Source organism: Scyliorhinus torazame, chromosome 4, assembly GCF_047496885.1.
Source record: "Scyliorhinus torazame isolate Kashiwa2021f chromosome 4, sScyTor2.1, whole genome shotgun sequence".
NCBI lineage: Eukaryota > Metazoa > Chordata > Chondrichthyes > Carcharhiniformes > Scyliorhinidae > Scyliorhinus > Scyliorhinus torazame.
The window spans coordinates 359,377,371-359,400,965 of NC_092710.1; the positions used below are offsets into that span (position 1 = coordinate 359,377,371).

General features: G+C 53.7%; 1 protein-coding gene across 1 annotated transcript in view; it reads right to left on the reverse strand.

Moving 5' to 3' along the window:
* LOC140411217 (solute carrier family 22 member 7-like) overlaps nucleotides 1-22,749 on the reverse strand; it is a 594,055-nt gene extending 571,306 nt beyond the window's left edge. Inside the window, exon 1 of the mRNA XM_072500322.1 lies at nucleotides 22,355-22,749. Within this exon, the coding sequence (XP_072356423.1) occupies nucleotides 22,355-22,726 (372 nt within the window). The 5' untranslated portion in view covers nucleotides 22,727-22,749. The remainder of the gene's footprint in view (nucleotides 1-22,354) is intronic.
* Nucleotides 22,750-23,595: the final 846 nt, after the last annotated feature.

Below are 23,595 nucleotides of genomic sequence, written 5' to 3' on the forward strand. Positions count from 1 at the left end.
CAAACCCCCCCCACCATCCCCACTGCCCCCTCACCACCCACGAACCCCCCCACCATCCCCACCGCCCCCTCACCACCCACAAACCCCACCCCCCCCACCATCCCCACCGCCCCCTCACCACCCACAAACCCCCCCTCCATCATCCCCACCGCCCCCTCACCACCCACAAACCCCCCCTCCATCATCCCCACCGCCCCCTCACCAGCCACAAACCCCCCCCATCATCCCCACCGCCCCCTCACCACCCACAAACCCCCCCCCATCATCCCCACCGCCCCCTCACCACCCACAAACCCCACCCATCCCCACTGCCCCCTCACCACCCACAAACCCCCCCCCCCCCCCACCATCCCCACCCTCCACCGCCCCTCCCCCAACCGGCTCCCCCCACCCCCCACAGCCTCCACCCAGTGCCCCCACAACCCCATCCCACCAGCCCACACTCCCCCCCCCCCCCCGGCCCCCCCACCATCCCCACTGCCCCCTCACCACCCACAAACCCCCCTCCACCATCCCCACTGCCCCCTCACCACCCACAAACCCCACCCATCCCCACTGCCCCCTCACCACCCACAAATCCCCCCCCCACCATCCCCACCGCCCCCTCACCAGCCACAAACCCCCCCCCATCATCCCCACTGCCCCCTCACCAGCCACAAACCCCCCCCTCCCCACCATCCCCACCGCCCCCTCACCACCCACAAACCCCCCCCCCCATCATCCCCACCGCCCCCTCACCACCCACAAACCCCACCCATCCCCACCGCCCCCTCACCAGCCACAAACCCCCCCCTCCCCACCATCCCCACCCTCCACCGCCCCTCCCCCAACCGGCTCCCCCCACCCGCCACAGCCTCCACCCAGTGCCCCCACATCCCCATCCCACCAGCCCACACTCTCCCCCCCCCCCCCTCACCCCCCATCCCCACCGTCCCCTCACCACCCACAACCTCACCCCCCCACCATCCCCACCCTCCACCGCCCCTCCCCCAACCGGCTCCCCCCGCATCACCCTCACCACCCACAAACCCCACCCCACCCCCCACCATCCCCACCGCCCCCTCCCCACCCACAACCCCCCCCCCACCATCCCCACCGTCCCCTCACCACTCACAAACCCCGCCCCCCACCATCCCCACCTTCCACCGCCCCTCCCCCAACCGGCTCCCCCACACCCCACAGACTCCACCCAGTGCCCCCACAACCCCATCCCACACTCCCCCCCCCCCCACCCCCCCACCTCCAGCCATCCCCACTGCCCCCTCTCCACCCACAACCCCCGCCCCCCCCCACCATCCCAACCCTCCACCACCCCTCCCCCAACCGGCTGCCCCCCCATCATCCTCACCACCCACAACCCACCACCCTTCCCCCAACCTGCTGCCCCCCACAGCCTCCACCCTCCCCCAGACCCCGCCTCCAACCTGCTCCCCCCCCCCCACAACCCCATCCCACCGGACCCCCCCCCCACCACCCCCACAGCTCCCCCCAACCTGCTCTCCCTCCCCACACCCTGCCCCCTCAACCACCCCAACACCGCCCCGCAGCCCCCACCCTCCCCACAGGCCCCGACACCTCCCCACAGGCCCCACTCTCCCCTCTGCCCCCACCCCTCCACTGCCACCTCCCTGCCCCCACAGGCCCCACTGCCCCTGAGGAATTGAACAAACGAATGTGATATAAAATAGTTAGTTCAAATATTATAGATAGCAGCTTCAGGGAATTATCATTGAATTTACAGTGCTGAAGGAGGCCATTCGGCCCATCGAGTCTGCACCGGCTCTTGGAAAGAGCACCCTACCCAAGGTCAACACCTCCACCCAATCCCCATAACCCAGTAACCCCACCCAACACTAAGGGTAATTTTGGACACTAAGGGCAATTTATCACGGCCAATCCACCTAACCTGCACATCTTTGGACTGTGGGAGGAAACCGGAGCACCCGGAGGAAACCCACGCACACACGGGGAGGATGCGCAGACTCCGCACAGACAGTGACCCAAGCCGGAATCGAACCTGGGACCCTGGAGCTGTGAAGCAATTGTGTTAACCACAAGGCTACCGTGCTGCCCGTTACACCAAAGATTGGAGATAGATGGGTAACTGTAAGAGGGACTGGGAAGAAGCAGTCAGTGCAGGGATCCCCTGCGGTCGTTCCCCTGAGAAACAAGTATACCGCTTTGGATACTTGTGGGGGGGGGACTTATCAGGGGTAAGCCATGGGGTACGGGCCTCTGGCACAGAGTCTGTCCCTGTTGCTCAGAAGGGAAGGGGGGAGAGGAGCAGATCATTAGTAATTGGGGACTCGATAGTCAGGGGCACAGATAGGAGATTTTGTGGGAGCGTGAGAGACTCACGTTTGGTATGTTGCCTCCCAGGTGCAAGGGTACGTGATGTCTCGGATCGTGTTTTCCGGGTCCTTAAGGGGGAGGGGGAGCAGCCCCAAGTCGTGGTCCACATTGGCACTAACGACATAGGTAGGAAAGGGGACAAGGATGTCAGGCAGGCTTTCAGGGAGCTAGGATGGAAGCTCAGAACTAGAACAAACAGAGTTGTTATCTCTGGGTTGTTGCCCGTGCCACGTGATAGTGAGATGAGGAATAGGGAGAGAGAGCAATTAAACACGTGGCTACAGGGATGGTGCAGGCGGGAGGGATTCAGATTTCTGGATAACTGGGGCTCTTTCTGGGGAAGGTGGGACCTCTACAGACAGGATGGTCTTCATCTGAACCTGAGGGGCACAAATATCCTGGGGGGGAAATTTGTTAGTGCTCTTTGGGGGGGTTTAAACTAATGCAGCAGGGGCATGGGAACCTGGATTGTAGTTTTAGGGTAAGGGAGAATGAGAGTATAAAGGTCAGGAGCACAGATTTGACGTCGCAGGGGGGGCCAGTGTTCAGGTAGGTGGTTTGAAGTGTGTCTACTTCAATGCCAGGAGTATACGAAACAAGGTAGGGGAACTGGCAGCATGGGTTGGTACCTGGGACTTCGATGCTGTGGCCATTTCGGAGACATGGATAGAGCAGGGGCAGGAATGGTTGTTGCAGGTTCCGGGGTTTAGGTGTTTTAGTAAGCTCAGAGAAGGAGGCAAAAGAGGGGGAGGTGTGGCGCTGCTAGTCAAGAGCAGTATTACGGTGGCGGAGAGGATGCTAGATGGGGACTCTTCTTCCGAGGTAGTATGGGCTGAGGTTAGAAACAGGAAAGGAGAGGTCACCCTGTTGGGAGTTTTCTATAGGCCTCCAAATAGTTCTAGGGATGTAGAGGAAAGGATGGCGAGGATGATCCTGGATAAGAGCGAAAGTAACGGTAGTTATTATGGGAGACTTTAACTTTCCAAATATTGACTGGAAAAGATATAGTTCGAGTACGTTAGATGGGTCGTTTTTTGTACAGTGTGTGCAGGAGGGTTTCCTGACACAATATGTTGACAGGCCAACAAGAGGCGAGGCCACGTTGGATTTGGTTTTGGGTAATGAACCAGGCCAGGTGTTGGATTTGGAGGTAGGAGAGCACTTTGGGGACAGTGACCACAATTCGGTGACGTTTACGTTAATGATGGAAAGGGATAAGTATACACCGCAGGGCAAGAGTTATAGCTGGGGGAAGGGCAATTATGATGCCATTAGACGTGACTTGGGGGGGATAAGGTGGAGAAGTAGGGTGCAAGTGTTGGGCACACTGGATAAGTGGAGTTTGTTCAAGGATCAGCTACTGCGTGTTCTTGATAAGTATGTACCGGTCAGGCAGGGAGGAAGGCATCGAGCGAGGGAACCGTGGTTTACCAAAGAAGTGGAATCTCTTGTTAAGAGGAAGAAGGAGGCCTATGTGAAGATGAGGTGTGAAGTTTCAGTTGGGGCGATGGATAGTTACAAGGTAACTATGTGTGTGGAGTCTGAAAAGATAGGCGAGATACTAAATGAATATTTTTCGTCAGTATTCACTCAGGAAAAAGATAATGTTGTGGAGGAGAATGTTGAGACCCAGGCTATTAGAATAGATGGCATTGAGGTACGGAGGAAAGAGGTGTTGGCAATTCTGGACAGGCTGAAAATAGATAAGTCCCCGGGGCCTGATGGGATTTATCCTAGGATTCTCTGGGAAGCCAGGGAAGAGATTGCTGGACCTTTGGCTTTGATTTTTATGTCATCATTGGCTACAGGAATAGTGCCAGAGGACTGGAGGATAGCAAATGTGGTCCCTTTGTTCAAAAAGGGGAGCAGAGACAACCCAGGCAACTATAGACCGGTGAGCCTCACGTCTGTAGTGGGTAAAATCTTGGAGGGGATTATAAGAGACAAGATTTATAATCATCTAGATAGGAATAATATGATCAGGGATAGTCAGCATGGCTTTGTGAAGGGTAGGTCATGTCGCACAAACCTTATCGAGTTCTTTGAGAAGGTGACTGAACAGGTAGATGAGGGTAGAGCAGTTGATGTGGTGTATATGGATTTCAGTAAAGCGTTTGATAAGGTTCCCCACGGTAGGCTATTGCAGAAAATACGGAGGCTGGGGATTGAGGGTGATTTAGAGATGTGGATCAGAAATTGGCTAGCTGAAAGAAGACAGAGGGTGATGGTTGATGGGAAATGTTCAGAATGGAGTTCAGTAACAAGTGGCGTACCACAAGGATCTGTTTTGGGGCCGTTGCTGTTTGTCATTTTTATCAATGACCTAGAGGAAGGCGCAGAAGGGTGGGTGAGTAAATTTGCAGACGATACTAAAGTCGGTGGTGTTGTCGACAGTGTGGAAGGATGTAGCAGGTTACAGAGGGACATAGATAAGCTGCAGAGCTGGGCTGAGAGGTGGCAAATGGAGTTTAATGTAGAGAAGTGTGAGGTGATTCACTTTGGAAGGAATAACAGGAATGCGGAATATTTGGCTGATGGTGAAGTTCTTGGAAGTGTGGATGAGCAGAGGGATCTAGGTGTCCATGTACAGAGATCCCTGAAAGTTGCCACCCAGGTTGATAGGGTTGTGAAGAAGGCCTATGGAGTGTTGGCCTTTATTGGTAGAGGGATTGAGTTCCGGAGTCAGGAGGTCATGTTGCAGCTGTACAGAACTCTGGTACGGCCGCATTTGGAGTATTGCGTACAGTTCTGGTCACCGCATTATAGGAAGGACGTGGAGGCTTTGGAGCGGGTGCAGAGGAGATTTACCAGGATGTTGCCAGGTATGGAGGGAAAATCTTATGAGGAAAGGCTGATGGACTTGAGGTTGTTTTCGTTGGAGAGAAGAAGGTTAAGAGGAGACTTAATAGAGGCATACAAAATGATCAGGGGGTTAGATAGGGTGGACAGTGAGAGCCTTCTCCCGCGGATGGAAATGGCTGGCACGAGGGGACATAACTTTAAACTGAGGGGTAATAGATATAGGACAGAGGTCAGAGGTAGATTCTTTACGCAAAGAGTAGTGAGGCCGTGGAATGCCCTACCTGCTACAGTAGTGAACTCGCCAACATTGAGGGCATTTAAAAGTTTATTGGATAAACATACGGATGATAATGGCATAGTGTAGGTTAGATGGCTTTTGTTTCGGTGCAACATCGTGGGCCGAAGGGCCTGTACTGCGCTGTATCGTTCTATGTTCTATTAGTTACAGTAATGTGGATGTGATCAGTCTAATAGTAGTGAGTTCACAGACAAAGGATTTCAGAAAGCACGGCTAGGAAGGGGGAGGGGTGTCCGGTGGAGGATGGGGAAAAGGATGCTGGGTAACAAGAGGCCCAGGGCTAAGGAATGAGAAGTGAGCCAATCAGGATATATGGCCAGGTCAGGAGGGGTATAGGATGGCCTAGGTGAAACTTGTATGTGAAATTGATGCCATTTGAATGTATTTGCCGAGATCTCTTTGTCTCCGATAGCACTCGGCTCCTAGGGTTTCAGAAGACAGCTTGTGTGTCCTGAGGCTCATTATGAAGCGAGTCAGACTTGCAAGTTGGTTAAAAATAAATAATACTATACCTACAAATCCATCTCGAGTTTTATTGAGGCCAGACTGTAGGGTCTGGAGGAGGTTACAGTGATAGGGAGGGTTGTAGGGGCTGGAGGAGAATACTACGATAGGGAGGGTTGTAGGGGCTGGAGGAGAATACTACGATAGGGAGGGTTGTAGGAGCTGGAGGAGATTACTCCGATAGGGAGGGTTGTAGGAGCTGGAGGAGGTTACAGAGATAGGGAGGGTTGTAGGAGCTGGAGGAGGTTTCAGAGATAGGGACGGTTGTAGGGGCTGGAGGAGATGACTACGATACGGAGGGTTGTAGGAGCTGGAAGAGGTTTCAGAGATAGGGAGGGTTGTAGGAGCTGGACGAGATGACTACGATAGGGAGGGTAGTAGGAACTGGAGGAGGTTTCAGAGATAGGGAGGGTTGTAGGAGCTGGAGGAGGTTTCAGAGATAGGGAGGGTTGTAGGAGCTGGAGGAGATGACTACGATAGGGAGGGGTGTAGGAGCTAGAGGAGGTTTCAGAGATAGGGAGGGTTGTAGGAGCTGGAGGAGGTTTCAGAGATCGGGAGGGTTGTGGGAGCTGGAGGAGGTTTCAGAGATGGAGAGGGTTGTAGGAGCTGGAGGAGATGACTACGATAGGGAGGGTTGTAGGAGCTGGAGGAGGTTACAGAGATAGGGAGGGTTGTAGGAGCTGGAGGAGATGACTACGATAGGGAGGGTTGTAGGAGCTGGAGGAGGTTTCAGAGATAGGGAGGGTTGTAGGAACTGGAGGAGATGACTACGATAGGGAGGGGTGTAGGAGCTAGAGGATGTTTCAGAGATAGGGAGGGTTGTGGGAGCTGGAGGAGGTTTCAGAAATGGGGAGGGTTGTAGGAGCTGGAGGAGATGACTATGATAGGGAGGGGTGTAGGGGCTGGAGGAGGTTTCAGAGATCGGGAGGGTTGTAGGGGCTGGAGGAGATGACTACGATAGGGAGGGTTGTAGGAGCTGGAGGAGGTTACAGAGATAGGGAGGGTTGTAGGAGCTGGAGGAGATGACTACGATAGGGAGGGTTGTAGGAGCTGGAGGAGGTTTCAGAGATAGGGAGGGTTGTAGGGGCTGGAGGAGGTTACAGAGATAGGGAGGGTGTGGGAGCTGGAGGAGGTTACAGAGATAGGGAGGGATGTAGGAGCTGGAGGAGGTTTCAGAGATCGGGAGGGTTGTAGGAGCTGGAGGAGATTACAGAGATAGGGAGGGGTGTAGGGGCTGGAGGAGGTTACAGAGATAGGGAGGGTGTAGGAGCTGAAGGAGGTTTCAGAGATAGGGAGGGTTGTAGGAGCTGGAGGAGGTTACAGAGATAGGGAGGGTTGTAGGAGCTGGAGGAGGTTTCAGAGATCGGGAGGGTTGTAGGAGCTGGAGGAGATTACAGAGATAGGGAGGGGTGTAGGGGCTGGAGGAGGTTACAGAGATAGGGAGGGTGTAGGAGCTGAAGGAGGTTTCAGAGATGGGGAGGGTGTGGGAGCTGGAGGAGGTTACAGAGATGGGGAGGGTGTGGGAGCTGGAGGAGGTTACAGAGATAGGGAGGTTTGTAGGAGCTGGAGGAGGTTTCAGAGATCGGGAGGGTTGTAGGAGCTGGAGGAGATTACAGAGATAGGGAGGGGTGTAGGGGCTGGAGGAGGTTACAGAGATAGGGAGGGTGTAGGAGCTGGAGGAGGTTACAGAGATAGGGAGGGTTGTAGGAGCTGGAGGAGATTTCAGAGATAGGGAGGGGTGTAGGAGCTGGAGGAGGTTTCAGAGATAGGGAGGGTTGTAGGGGCTGGAGGAGGTTTCAGAGATAGGGAGGGGTGTAGGGGCTGGAGGAGGTTTCAGAGATAGGGAGGGTTGTAGGGGCTGGAGGGGGTTACAGAGATCGGGAGGGTTGTAGGGACTGGAGGAGATGACTACGATAGGGAGGGTTGTCGGAGCTGGAGGAGATGACTACGATAGGGAGGGTTGTCGGAGCTGGAGGAGATGACTACGATAGGGAGGGTTGTCGGAGCTGGAGGAGTTTTCAGAGATAGGGAGGGTTGTAGGAGCTGGAGGAGGTTTCAGAGATATGGAGGGTGTAGGGGCTGGAGGAGGTTTCAGAGATAGGGAGGGTTGTAGGAGCTGGAGGAGGTTTCAGAGATAGGGAGGGTTGTAGGGGCTGGAGGAGATGACTACGATAGGGAGGGTTGTCGGAGCTGGAGGAGATGACTACGATAGGGAGGGTTGTCGGAGCTGGAGGAGATGACTACGATAGGGAGGGTTGTCGGAGCTGGAGGAGATGACTACGATAGGAGGGTTGTCGGAGCTGGAGGAGGTTTCAGAGATAGGGAGGGTTGTAGGAGCTGGAGGAGGTTTCAGAGATCGGGACGGTTGTAGGAGCTGGAGGAGATTACAGAGATAGGGAGGGGTGTAGGGGCTGGAGGAGGTTACAGAGATAGGGAGGGTTGTCGGGACTGGAGGAGATTACAGAGATAGGGAGGGGTATAGGGGCTGGAGGAGGTTACAGAGATAGGGAGGGGTGTAGGGGCTGGAGGAGGTTACAGAGATAGGGAGGGTTGTCGGGACTGGAGGAGATTACAGAGATAGGGAGGGGTGTAGGGGCTGGAGGAGGTTACAGAGATAGGGAGGGGTTGTAGGAGCTGGAGGAGGTTACAGAGATAGGGAGGGTTGTAGGAGCTGGAGGAGGTTTCAGAGATAGGGAGGGGTGTAGGGGCTGGAGGAGATGACTACGATAGGGAGGGTTGTCGGAGCTGGAGGAGGTTTCAGATATAGGGAGGGTTGTAGGAGCTGGAGGAGGTTTCAGAGATAGGGAGGGGTGTAGGGGCTGGGGGAGATGACTACGATAGGGAGGGTTGTCGGAGCTGGAGGAGGTTACAGAGATAGGGAGGGGTGTAGGGGCTGGAGGAGGTTACAGAGATAGGGAGGGGTGTAGGGGCTGGAGGAGATGACTACGATAGGGAGGGTTGTCGGAGCTGGAGGAGGTTAATAATAATAATAATAATCGTCGCTTATTGTCACAAGTCGGCTTCAGTAAGTTACTGTGAAAAGCCCCTAGTCGCCACACTCCGGCGCCTGTTCGGGGAGGCCGGTACGGGAATTGAACCTGCGCTGCTGGCCTTGTTCTGCATTACAAGCCAGCTATTTAGCCCACTGTGCTAAACCAGCCCCAGGTTACAGACAGAGTGAGTTATTTTCATAGATAGAATTTACAGTGCAGAAGGAGGCCATTCGGCCCACTGGCTCTTAGAAAGAGCACCCTACCCAAGGCCAACACCTCCACCCTATCCCCACAACCCAGTAACCCCACCCAACACTAAGGGCAATTTTGGACACTAAGGGCAATTTATCCTAGCCAATCCACCTAACCTGCACATCTTTGGACTGTGGGAGGAAACCGGAGCACCCGGAGGAAACCCACACACACGGGGAGAACGTGCAGACTCCGCACAGACAGAGACCCAAGCCGGGGATCGAACCTGGGAACCTGGCACTGTGAAGCCACAGTGCTAACCCCTGTGCTAGCTTTGCCCTCCACCCACACCCACTCCCCTGCCCTATCCCCAGAACCCCACCCATCCTTTGGCACGGCCAATCAACCTAAACTCATCTTTGGACTGCATACGTAGGCAAATGTATATGTAGATATAAGAGCAGAACACATCGGGGCAGAATTAGGCCACTCGGCCCGTCGAGTCTGCTCCGCCATTCTATCATGGCTGATATTTTTCTCATCCCCATTCTCCCGCCTTCTCCCCCTAACCCCTGATCCCCTTATTAATCAAGAACCTGTCTAACTCGGTCTTAAAGACACTCAGTGATTTGGCCTCCACAGCCTTCTGCAGCGAAGAGTTCCACAGATTCACCACCCTCTGGCTGAAGAAACTCCTCCTCATCTCTGTTTTAAAGGATTGTCCCTTTAGTCTGAGATGGTGTCCTCTGCTTCTAGTTTTTCCTACAAGTGGAAACATCCTCTCCACGTCCACTCTATCCAGGCCTCGCAGTATCCTGTAAGTTTCAATAAGATCCCCCTTCATCCTTCTAAACTCCAACGAGTACAGACCCAGAGTCCTCAACTGTTCCTCATACGACAAGTTCTTCATTCCAGGGATCATTCTTGTGAACCTCCTCTGGACCCTTTCCAAGGCCAGCACATCCTTCCTTAGATACGGGGCCCAAAACTGCTCACAATACTCCAAATGGGGTCTGACCAGAGCCTTATACAGCCTCAGAAGTACATCCCTGGTCTTGTATTCTAGCCCTCTCGACATGAATGCTAACATTGCATTTGCCTTCTTAACTGCCGACTGAACCTGCACGTTAACCTTTCGAGAATCATGAACAAGGACTCCCAAGTCCCTTTGTGCTTCTGATTTCCGAAGCATCTCCCCATTTAGAAAACAGTCTATGTCTCCATTTCTCCTTCCAAAGTGCATAACCTCACACTTTTCCACATTGTATTCCATCTGCCACTTCATTGCCCGCTCTCCAAGCTCGTCCAAGTCCTTCTGCAGCCCCCTTGCTTCCTCAATACTACCTGTCCCTCGACAGATCTTTGTATCATCGGCAAACTTAGCAACAGTGCCTTCAGTTCCTTCTTCCAGATCATTAATGTATATTGTGAAAAGTTGTGGTCCCAGCACCGACCCCTGAGGCACACCACTAGTCACCGGCTGCCATGCTGAAAAAGACCCCTTTATCCCCACTCTCTGCCTTCTGCCAGTCAGCCAATCCTCTATCCATGCCAGGATCTTACCCTGAACACCATGGGCTCTTAACTTCTTTAACAGTCTCCTATGCAGCACCTTGTCAAAGGCCTTCTGGAAATCTAAATACATCACGTCCACTGGTTCTCCTTTGTCTAACTTCCTTGTTACTTTCTCAAAGAACTCTAACAGATTTGTCAGACACGACCTCCCTTTGATGAAGCCGTGCTGACTCAGTCCTATTTTACCGTGCACTTCCAAGTACTCCACGATCTCATCTTTAATAACAGACCAATCTTACCAATGGCCGAAGTCAGGCTAACCGGCCTATAATTTCCCGTCTTCTGTCTCCCTCCCTTCTTAAACAGCAGTGTTTCCCCAGAACCTTCTCCTTAGTAATGGTCACTGCATCACCTCTGCCCCCTGGTTCTGGAGCTCTGGCATCCCACTGGTGTCTTCCACCGTGAAGACTGATGCAACGTAACGATTCAGTTCCTCTGCCATTTTGTTGTTTCCTATTATTACTTCTCCAGCCAGGTTTTCATTGGTCCAATGTCTATTATTTGCCTCTCTTACCTTTTATATATTGAAAAAAACTCTTCCTATCTTCCTTTATATTACTAACTAACTTGCACTCGTACTTCATCTTCTGCCCCCGTATTGCTTTTTTAGTTGTCCTCTGCTCGCTTTTAAGTGATTCCTAATCCTCTGGTTTCCCACTAATACTCGCCACTTTGTCTGCTTTTTCTTTAGCCTTTATGCTGTCCTTGACATCCCTCGTCAGCCATGGATGCCTTGTCCTCCCCTTAGCATGTTTCCTCCTCCTTGGGGTGAATTTCTGTTGTGCCTCCCCAATAACCCCCAAAAACTCCTGCCATTGCTGTTCCACTGTCTTCCCTGCTCGGCTCCTTCTCCAATCAACTCTGGCCAGCTCCTCCCTCATGTCATTGTGTAGTTACCCTTATTTAATTGTAATCCCGTTACATCTGATTGCAGCTTCTCCCTCTCAAACTGCAGGGTAAATTCTATCACATTGTGGTCACTGCTCCGTCATAATATACATCAGTACATTATGGTGCAGACACACACTGATGGACATGCAGTCGGACCAACCAGCATACATAACACCGCAGCCAATCACCAGTGAGAGCACAAGCACCATAAAGACAGGGGACAGGAGAGTTCCCGCTCATTCTAGTAGCAGCCAGCTCAGAGCACAGAGCTCACAGCCTGCAACACAGACATTCACCATGTGCGGAGTGCCTCACCTAGATAGTGATAGGACAGTGTCCACAGATAAGCTGGTAATGCACGTACCCATGTTTACAGTATGTTATTACAGTTGAGTTGCTAATAAAATAGAGTTACACCATCTCCAGCCGTGTTGACCTGTTTGTAGACCAGAGCACCCAACATGACATGGTTCCAGGAGTGGACGCATACTAGCCCCTGTGAGACCTACCTGCAACTTATCTGCAATCCGCCATCCTGCAGCATGGAGAACAACCTGTTGCAGCAGCGCCTGCAGGGTAAGGACGAGCCTTTCCAGTCTTATTTAACGCACCTCCGAATCCTCGCGCAGTCCTGCGGCTATGGGCCCACCTCTGACTCCATGATACGCGACCAGATAGTTTTCGGGGTCATGTCGGACACCCTGCGCCAGCAGCTCCTTAAAATCAAGCAACTCACCCTAGCGACGGCCATCGAGACCTGCGTCCTGCATGAGAACGCCACCAGCCGGTACTCACACATCCAGGCGGCTGAAACGGCGCGGTAGGGGCCCCACGAGGCGGAGCGGGTCCAGACGATCGAGTACCTCCCGGCCCGCGGCCCGGAGGAGGGCGGCCGTTTCGCGCGCTTTCCGAGGCCTCCCCCGCTTGTACGCGCCAAAAGAGGGGACGCTGACGCGGAGGAACGCGATGCGCAGGCGCGCACTACGCAAGACCGCACCGCGCATGCGCGGTGGCGCAACAAACGCACTGACGTCGTGACGTGCGGCAACTGTGGCTCCGCCCATTTAAAGCGGCAATGTCCGGCCAAAGCGCGACAATGCCTACGCTGTGGCAGGCTTGGCCACTATGCTGCCTGCTGTCGAGCAGCTCAACCTGCCAACTCGCAACAGTTTAACCAGCCTCGCAGAAATGTTCGGGCAATTCAACCCAGGTTCACTGAGCCCGATCCTGACATCACACAGACCAGTGACACTGAGGACAGGGAGCCTTTTCGAGTCGCTGTCATCAACAAGAACAAGCTGTCCCCGAGTCGATCGCACCAGTCGCTGTCAGTGCACAGCATTGATCCGGACGACGAGTGGTGTGCCACCCTGACGGTCAACCGATCCCAGATCACATTCCGCCTGGACACTGGTGCTTCCGCCAATCTCCTCGCATGGTCAGCACTTCAAACCCTGAGGGTCAAACCAGCAATTCTTCCATCCATCTGTCAACTGGTCGACTATAAATGCAACGTCATCCCCGCCACCGGGTCGTGCCAGCTCGAAGTGACGCACAACTCGCGTAAAGCCATCCTACCCTTCGAGATCGTGGGCTCTTCAAAGGACTCTCTGCTCGGCGCACAGGCGTGAAAACTCCTCCACCTCGTTCAGCGAGTACACTCTCTCTCTCCAGAAGGCACGTCTGACTTCCAAGATGCGGAACTCAGGGTGCAACTAAACTCAATCCTCTCTCACAACCAGGATGTTTTCGAGGGCATGGGTACACTGCCCTACACATACAAAATCCTGCTCAAACAGGATGCCACCCCTGGTCATTCACGCACCTCGCAGAGTCCCAGCGCCACTCAAGGACCGCCTCAAGCAGCAGCTGCAGGACCTTCAGGACCAAGGAGTGCTTTCCCGGGTGACGGAGCCCACTCCATGGGTCAGCTCCATGGTGTGCGTCAAGAAGCCTTCCGGCGAGCTCCGGATCTGTATTGACCCGAAAGACTTAAATCGCAATATAATGAGGGAACACTACCCTATACCCAAACGTGAGGAGATCATGTGCGAGATGCTCGGGCAAAAATATTCACCCAGCTTGATGCCTCAAAGGGCTTCTGGCAGATTCAACTGGATCAGTCCAGCAGGAAGCTGTGTCCCTTCAACACTCCATTTGGCAGATACTGCTACAATAGGATGCCGTTTGGAATTATCTCGGCCTCCGAGGTGTTCCATCGCATCATGGAACAGATGATGGGGGGCATCGAAGGCGTGCGCGTCTCTGTGGACGATATCATTATTTGGTCTACCACACCGCAGGAGCATATCGGTCGCCTCCAACGCGTCTTTCAACGGATACGGGACCAGGGCCTGCACCTTAACCGAGCCAAATGTTCTTTTGGCCAAACCGAGCTGAAGTTCCTGGGGGACCACACCTCCCAGTTGGGGGAGCGGCCAGATGCCGACAAGGTGGCAGCCGTCACGGCCATGCAGAAGCCCACAGACAAGAAGGCGGTGCTACGCTTCCTAGGAATGGTCAACTTCCTGGGAAAATCCATCCCCAACCTCACTTCCCACACCACAGCTCTCCAGCACCTTGTCAGGAAGACAACTGAATTCCAGCGGCTTCCCACCCACCAGCGTGAATGGGAGGAGCTCAAGGTCAAGCTCACCACCGCCCCGGTACTGGCGTTCTTCGATCCTGCACGGGAGACGAAAATCCCGACTGACGCCAGCCAATCCGGCATTGGGGCGGTCCTCCTGCAACGGGATAACGCCTCACCATGGGCCCCAGTCGCCTAGCCGCCACGGGCCATGACCCCCACAGAGCAGCGCTATGCGTAAATTGAGAAGGAGTGCCTAAGCCTGTTGACTGGCGTTGACCAGTTCCACGACTATGTGTATGGCCTTCCCCAGTTCACTGTGGAGACTGACCATCACCCGCTGGTTGGCATCATCCAAAAGGACCTTAATGACATAACCCCTCGCCTCCAGCGCATTCTGCTCAAACTCCGGAGGTAGGACTTCCAACTTGTCTACACCCCGGGTAAGGACCTGATCGTAGCAGACGCTCTGTCCAGGGCAGTCAACACTCCGTCCGACCCAGAGGGGTTCGTTTGCCAAGTCGACGCACATGTAGCCTTCACTTCTGCCAATCTGCCGGCCACTGACGAACGCCTTGCCCACATTTGCCGTGAGACTGCGGCTGACCCCCTTCTGCAACGTGTGATGCGCCACATGACGGACGGGCGGCTCAAGGGACAGTGCCCACAGTTTTACAACATTCGGGACGACTTGGTGTCCTCCTGAAGCTGGACCGCTTTGTGATCCCACACAGCATGCACCGGCTTGTCTTAGAACAGCTGCACGAAGGCCACCTTGGCGTTGAGAAGTGCCGGTGGAGGGCCCGAGAGGCTGTATACTGACTGGGAATAAATGAGGACGTTGCCAACACTGTGCTCAATTGCCCCACCTGTCAGCGTTTCCAGCCGGCATAACCACGTGAGACCCTTCAGCCCCAGGGTCACGTCCCCCTGGGCGAAGGTGGGCGTGGACCTGTTCCATGCGCTCGGCAGGGACTACATCATCATCATCGACTACTTTTCCAGCTATCCAGAGGTCATACGCCTGCACGACATCACATCATCGGCTATCATCCGGGCCTGTAAGGAGACCTTTGCTCGCCACGGCATTCGCTCACCGTGATGTCAGACAATGGCCCCTGCTTCGCGAGCCAGGAATGGTCTAACTTCGCCAGCAGGTACAACTTGTGCACGTGACGTCCAGTCCCCTGCACCCCCAGTCAAATGGCAAAGCAGAGAAGGGCGTCCACATTGTAAAAAGGCTCCTCTTCAAGGCTCCTGATGCAGGATCTGACTTCTGCCTCGCCTTGCTGGCCTATCGCTCGGCCCCACTGTCCACGGGCCTATCGCTCGGCCCCACTGTCCACGGGCCTATCGCCAGCCCAGCTGTTTATGGGTCGCACCCTCAGGACCACGGTGCCGTCCATTCACGTCCCAGACCTCGACCATGTCCGGTACTTCGGCGGATGCAACAAGAGCGTGAGCAACACAAGGTGGCTCATGATGCTCGGGCGACTGATCTTCCTGCCCTGGTGCCTGGAGATCATGTCCGCATACATCCTCCGGAGGGTGGCTGGTCGGCAACCGCTGAGGTTCTGAGACAGGTGGCTCCTCGCTCGTTTCTGGTTCGTTTGCCTGATGGCTCCATTCGCCGCCGCAATCGGCGTGCCCTTCGTCTGGTTCCACGCTCGCTACGAGATCCTACGCCGGTGCCACACCCTCCTGTTGTCCCGGACATGGACTTTGTTAAGCTTCCGGATACCCTGCCTCCTCCTCACTCGACCGCGGTCCGGCCCATTCCTCAGCCGGTGGATCCTGAACCACCCTTGAGGCGGTCAAACCGAATTCGTCGCCCACCCCAAAGACTTGATTTATAAACCTGGCACTATTGGACTCACTGACTTGTTCTGCCGGACTGTTTCAGAGTTTTTCATCGTTTGTTAATAGCATTTGTTTCGTTCTTGGTGTAACAGTTTTCCTCTGCACCTGGCACCTTCCCGTGTATATAGCATAGCCACATGTACATATTGATGTAAAGAATGCACACACATGATCAGACACACTCACTACACTTTATTGATTCTCATGTAGGCACATATTCTTTGCGAAAAGGGGGGATGTCATGATATACATCAGTACATTATGGTGCAATCACACACACACTGATGGACATGCAGTGGGACCAACCAGCATACATAACACCGCAGCCAATCACCAGTGAGAGCACACGCACTATAAAGACAGGGGACAGGAGAGTTCCCGCTCATTCTAGTAGCAGCCAGCTCAGAGCACAGAGCTCACAGCCTGCAACACAGACATTCACCATGTGCTGAGTGCCTCACCTAGATAGTGATAGGAAAGGGTCCACAGATTAGCTGATAATGCACGTACCCAAGCTTACAGTATGTTATTACAGTTGAGTTGTTAATAAAATAAAGTTACACCATCTCCAGCCGTGTTGACCTGTTTGTAGACCAGAACGCCCAACACGACATGCTCCCTAAGGGTTCATTCACCTTAAGTTCCCTAATCAAGTCTGCCTCGAGTTTAGATGTAACCCGTCCTTCTTGTACAGGTCCCACCTGCCCCGGAAGAGATCCCAATGGTCCAGAAATCTGAAACCCTCCCTCCTACACCATCAGTTTAGCCACGTGTAGACTAATTTCAGACAAGTGTAAAAGTATAATGGGGATTTCAACTTCCCCAATACTTCTTTTGTTCCTGGGATGTCGGTGTCACTGGGTCTGATTTATTGCCCATCCTGAGGACATTTATGAGCCATTGCTGTGGGTCTGGAGTCACGTGTTGGCCAGACCGGGTAAGGATGGCAGATTTCGCCCCCTAAAGGGCAATAGTGAACCAGGTGGGTTTTTACTACAATCGACAATGGTCTCATGGTCATCGCTAGACTTTTAATTCCAGATTTTTATTGAATTCCAACTCCACTATCTGCAGTGGCGGATTCGAACCCAGGTTCCCAGAGCATTGCCGTGGGATTACCAGTCCAGTGACGATGCCACTACGCCCCTGCCTCTGGGGTAGCCATAGTGTGAAAGGTTAGGGAGCGGAATTCTCAAAATGCATCCAAGAGAACCTTTTCAGCCAGTACGTAGAAGGACCGACAGGAGGGGGGGCTGGCCCTGGACTCCATTTTCGTGAACGAAGCCGGGCAGGAGGTGAAGTATCAGAGGGGGAGCATTTTGTAGACAGTGATCATAACTCAGTTAGATTCTAGATTGTTATGGAAAAGGGCAAGGATGGGCCTGAGATCAAAGTTCTAAACTGGGGGAAGGCCAATTTTAATCAGATCAGATATGGTTTGCCCAGACTGGACTGGGAGCGGACACTTTCCATAACAGTAGGATTCATTCCAGAAGGAAATATTGAAATATATACCAGGATGTTGCCTGGGCTGGTGAGTATTTAGTTATGAAGAGATTGGATATACTGGAGTTGTTTTCCTTGGAGCAGAGGTACAAAGAAATGTACAGTACGAAGTCTTACAACACCAGGTTAAAGTCCAACAGGTTTGTTTCGATGTCACTAGCTTTCGGAGCGCTGAATGTAATGCAACATGAATCCCAGGTCCCGGTTGAGGCCGCACTCATGTGTGCGGAACTTGGCTATAAGTTTCTGCTCGGCGATTCTGCGTTGTTGCGCGTCCTGAAGGCCGCCTTGGAGAACGCTTACCCGGAGATCGGAGGCTGAATGCCCTTGACTGCTGAAGTGTTCCCCGACTGGAAGGGAACATTCCTGCCTGGTGATTGTTGCGCGATGTCCGTTCATTCGTTGTCGCAGCGTCTGCATGGTCTCGCCAATGTACCACGCTTCAGATCTTCAGAGCACCCTACGTGCTCTCATCCCACGTACTCCCCGCATTGGAGATCTCTACTGCCTCCCGAAAATACACAAGACCAACACACCAGGCCGCCCTCTCGTTTCAGGCAATGGGACCCTGTGTGAGAACCTCTCTGGCTACATCGAGGGCATCTTGAAACCCATCGTACAAGGTACACCCAGCTTCTGTCGCGACACGACGGACTTCCTACAGAAACTCAGCACCCATGGACCAGTTGAACCAGGAACATTCCTCGTCACAATGGACGTCTCGGCACTCTATACCAGCATCCCCCATGACCACGGCATTGCTGCAACAGCCTCAGTACTCAACACCGACAACTGCCAATCTCCAGACGCAATTCTGCAACTCATCCGCTTCATTCTGGATCACAACGTCTTCACCTTCGACAACAAGTTCTTCATCCAGACGCACGAAACAGCCATGGGGACCAAATTCGCACCCCAATACGCCAACATCTTCATGCACAAGTTTGAACAGGACCTACTCACCGCACAGGACCTTCAACCGACGTTATACACCAGATACATCGATGACATTTTTTTCCTTTGGACCCACGGCGAAGAATCACTGAAACGACTACACGATGACATTGATAAGTTCCATCCGACCGTCAGACTCACCATGGACTACTCTCCAAAATCAGTTGCATTCTTGGACACACTCGTCTCCATCAAGGACGGTCACCTCAGCACTTCGCTTTACCGCAAACCCACGGATAACCTCATGATGCTCCACTTCTCCAGCTTCCACCCTAAACACATTAAAGAAGCCATCCCCTATGGACAAGCGCTCCGTATACACAGGATCTGCTCAGACGAGGAGGAGCGTAACAGACATCTACAGACGTTGAAAGATGCCCTCGTACGAATGGGATATGGCACTCGACTCATCGATCGACAGTTCCAACGCGCCACAGCGAAAAACCGGACCGACCTCCTCAGAAGACAAACATGGGACACAACCGACAGAATACCCTTCGTCGTCCAGTACTTCCCCGGAGCGGAGAAACTACGTCATCTTCTTCACAGCCTTCAACACGTCATTGATGACGATGAACATCTTGCCAAGGTCATCCCCACACCCCCACTACTTGCCTTCAAACAACCGCGCAACCTCAAACGAACCATTGTTTGCAGCAAACTACCCAGTCTTCAGAACAGTGACCACGACACCACACAACCCTGTCATGGCAATCTCTGCAAGACGTGCCAGATCATCGACATGGATACCACTATTACACGTGAGAACACCACCCACCAGGTACGCGGTACATACTCGTGCGACTCGGCCAACGTTGTCTACCTCATACGCTGCAGGAAAGGATGTCCCGAAGCGTGGTACGTTGGCGAGACCATGCAGACGCTGCGGCAACGAATGAACGGACATCGCGCAACAATCACCAGGCAGGAATGTTCCCTTCCAGTCGGAGAACACTTCAGCAGTCACTGGCATTCAGCCTCTGATCTCCGGGTAAGCGTTCTCCAAGGCGGCCTTCAGGACGCGCGACAACGCAGAATCGCCGAGCAGAAACGTATAGCCAAGTTCCGCACACTTGAGTGCGGCCTCAACCGGGACCTGGGATTCATGTCACATTACATTCATCCCCCACCATCTGGCCTGCGAAATCCTACCAACTGTCCTGGCTTGAGACAATTCACACCTCTTTAACCTGAGGTTACCCCATCTCTGGATCAGTAAAGATTTAATCACCTGCTAATGCTCGCATTCCTAGCATTGTTTGGCATCTTTGAATTTATCTATATATGTGTTTCTGGAACATACCTCTTCATTCACCTGAGGAAGGAGCAGCGCTCCGAAAGCTAGTGACATCGAAACAAACCTGTTGGACTTTAACCTGGTGTTGTAAGACTTCATACTGTGCTCACCCCAGTCCAACGCCGGCATCTCCACATCAAAGAAATGTACAGCACAGGAACAGGCCCTTCGGCCCTCCAAGCCCGTGCCGACCATGCTGCCCGACTAAACTACAATCTTCTACACTTCCTGGGTCCGTATCCCTCTATTCCCATCCTATTCATGTATTTGTCAAGATGCCCCTTAAATGTCACTATCGTCCCTGCTTCCACCACCTCCTCCGGTAGCGAGTTCCAGGCACCCACTACCCTCTGCGTAAAAAACTTGCCTCGTACATCTACTCTAAACCTTGCCCCTCTCACCTTAAACCTATGCCCCCTAGTAATTGACCCCTCTACCCTGGGGAAAAGCCTCTGACTATCCACTCTGTCTATGCCCCTCATAATTTTGTAGACCTCTATCAGGTCTCCCCTCAACCTCCTTCGTTCCAGTGAGAACAAACCGAGTTTATTCAACCGCTCCTCATAGCTAATGCCCTCCATACCAGGCAACATTCTGGTAAATCTCTTCTGCACCCTCTCTAAAGCCTCCACATCCTTCTGGTAGTGTGGCGACCAGAATTGAACACTATACTCCAAGTGTGGCCTAACTAAGGTTCTACACAGCTGCAGGAGACTGAGGGGGGACATGATGGAGATGTATAAAATTATGAGGGACATAGAGTAGACAGGAAGAGACCTTTCCCCTTAGCGGAGGGATCAGTGACCGGGGGGGGGGCAGAGATTTAAGGTGAGGGGCAGGAGGGTTAGAGGGGGTGTGAGTAAAACCTTTTCACCCAGAGTGGGGGGGGGGGGGGGAGCGTGGAACTCGCTGCCTGAAAGGATGTTGGAGGCAGAGACCCTCAGAACCTTTCAGAAGTATTTAAGTTCTCGGGGTATAAATTGAATATGGATAAGAGTGAGGATTTTGTGATCCAGGCGAGGGGGCAGGAGAGGAGGCTGGGGGAGTTGCTGTTTACAGTGATGGGAGGGGGTTTTCGCTACCTGGGTATTCAGGTGGCACGGGGATGGGAGCAGTTACACAAATTAAATCTGACCCGGTTAGTTGAGCAGATGAAGGGGGACTTTCGGAGGTGGGACATGCTCCCGTTGTCACTGGCGGGCGGGGGGGGGGGGGGGGGGGGGGGGGGGGGGGGGGGGTACAGACCGTAAAGGTGACCGTTCTCCCGAGATTTTTGTTTGATTTCCAGTGCCTCCCTATTTTTATCCCAAAGGCATTTTTAGTAATGATAATAATCACTTATTGTCACAAGTAGGCTTCAATGACGTTACTGTGAAAAGCCCCTAGTCGCCACATTCCGCCGCCTGGTCGGGGAGGCCGGTACGGGAAGCCGGTTAATGCGGTGATCTCTGGGTTTGTGTGGGTGGGTTAATCCCCGCGGGTAAGGAAGGTTCTGCTGGAGCGGAGCCGAGTGGGGGGGGGGGGGGTTGGCCCCACCCAATTTTAAGAACAGTTATTGGGCGGCAAATATAGCCATGATTAGGAAGTGGGTCGTGGGGAGGGGTCGGGGTGGGAGTGGGTGGAGGCGGCATCATGTAGGGGCACAAGCTTGGGGGCATTGGTAACGGCACCTCTGCCGTTCTCGCCAGCTCGGTACCCTACAAGCCCGGTGGTGGTGGCAGCTCTGAGAGTTTGGGGACAATGGCGGCAGCAGATGGGAGTGGAGGGAGTGTCGGTGTGGGCTCCAATCGGTGGTAATCACCGGTTTGTCCCGGGGAGGATGGATGGGGGGTTTCGGAGGTGGCCGAGAGCAGGGATTGGGAGGCTGGGGGATCTGTTTATTGATGGGAGCTTTCCCTGTGTGGAGGATTTGGAGGAGGAGTTTGAATTGCCGGGTGGTAATGGGATTCGCTATCTGCAGGTGAGGGACTTTGTACGAAGGCAGGTTTCCACCTTTCCGCTCCTCCCGTCACAGGGGGTACAGGACAAGGTAGTGTCGAAATCGGGGGTGGGGGAGGGGACGGTCTCAGAAATTCATAAAGAGCTCATGGAGTGAGAGGAACCCAGATAGGGGAGGTAAAGCGTAAATGGGAAGATGAGTTGGGCAAGGAGTCTGTGGGAGGATGCCCTGAGTAGAGTGAACACGTCTTCATCACGTGCCAGGCTCAGCCTGGTACAATTTAAGGTGGTCCACAGGGTACACATGACGGTGACCCGGAGGGGCAGGTTTGTTTGGGTAGAGGACAGGTGTGTGAGGTGTGCGTGAGGGCCGCGAATCATGTCCACATGTTTTGGGCATGTCCGAAGCTGAGGGGATTCTGGCAGGGGTTTGCGGAGGTCATGCCCACGGTGTTAAAAACGAGGGTGGCACCGAGTCCAGAGGTGGCGATTTTTGGAGTGTCGGAAGACCCGGGAGTCCAGGGGGCAAGAGGGGCTGAGGTTTTGGCCTTTGCCTCCCTGGTAGCCCGGAGACGGATCTTATTGGTGAGGAGGGACTAAATTACCTCAGTCGCTAATGTTGAAGTGAATTGTGATTGGTTGTACTCCCATCCATTCTGGCAGCCGACGATCATGGATTGGTTGTGTTGGCGGAGGGTCTCGGTGCTGTTGTACAGCTGTGGTGTCGAATACATCTTACAGGCGCTGAGGGAGCCGCCTTCCTCCTTGGGGATAGCAGCCAGCAGCCTGTCCTCCTGGGTCAGGTTGAGCAAGTCCTGGGCTGTCAGTTGGCAGTGATGAGGTGGCACAGCCGACAGGAAGTTATGGAGCAGAAAATTCCAGGGCAGGAAGAGCCTTGGAGAGCACAGCATGAGTAGTACGATCACCTGGAACCTTCCAAAGCCCCCAACTTCATCGAAAAGATCCTCAAACTTCATCCTGCACAAGCGACGTCTGAGCTCACTCCGATACGGCTCATCATGAATTGTGAATGGATTCTTGGGCCGACTCCAATTTGTTGCTAATGATCAACCAAGAAGCAGCAGATTTTATCTTTATGAATGCTACAAGTTCCAGGTCCAAGAAATCCAGGTACGGCCTCCGCGAAACCATCCGAGATGCCAAGAGAGAATATCAAACCAAGCTAGAGTCACAGACAGACTCTCGGCGGTTGTGGCAAGGACTAAACAACATAACGGGCTACAAAGCGAAGCCGAACAGTATCCCAGCAGCGCACCCCTCCCCGATGAACTCAATGCATTCTATGCCCGGTTCGAGTAGGTAACCAACAATCCGCTGTCGAGTGCCCCAGCAGCCCATAATTCACCCATACCCACCATCACAGCTTCCGAAGTCAGATCAGCCTTCCTGAAAGTGAACCCTCGGAAGGCGACGGGCCCGGACGGGATCCCTGGTCGTGCACTCAGAGCCTGCACGGATCAGCTGGCAGAGGTATTCGCGGACATCTTTAACCTGTCCTTACTCCACTCCGAGGTCCCCACCTGCTTCAAGAAGACCACCATCATACCGGTACCAAAGAAGAACCAGGCAACGTGCCTCAATGACTACCAACCAGTGGCCCTGACTTCAGTCGTAATGAAGTGCTTCGAGAGGTTGATCATGAAGCGCATCACCTCCATACTCCCAGAACACCTTGATCCACTGCAATTCGCATACCGCTGCAACCGGTCCACAGCAGACACCAGTCCCCTGCCCGACACTCATCCCTAGAGCATCTCGACAACAAGGACTCCTACATCAGACTCCTATTTATTGACTACAGCTCTGCCTTCAACACCATAATCCC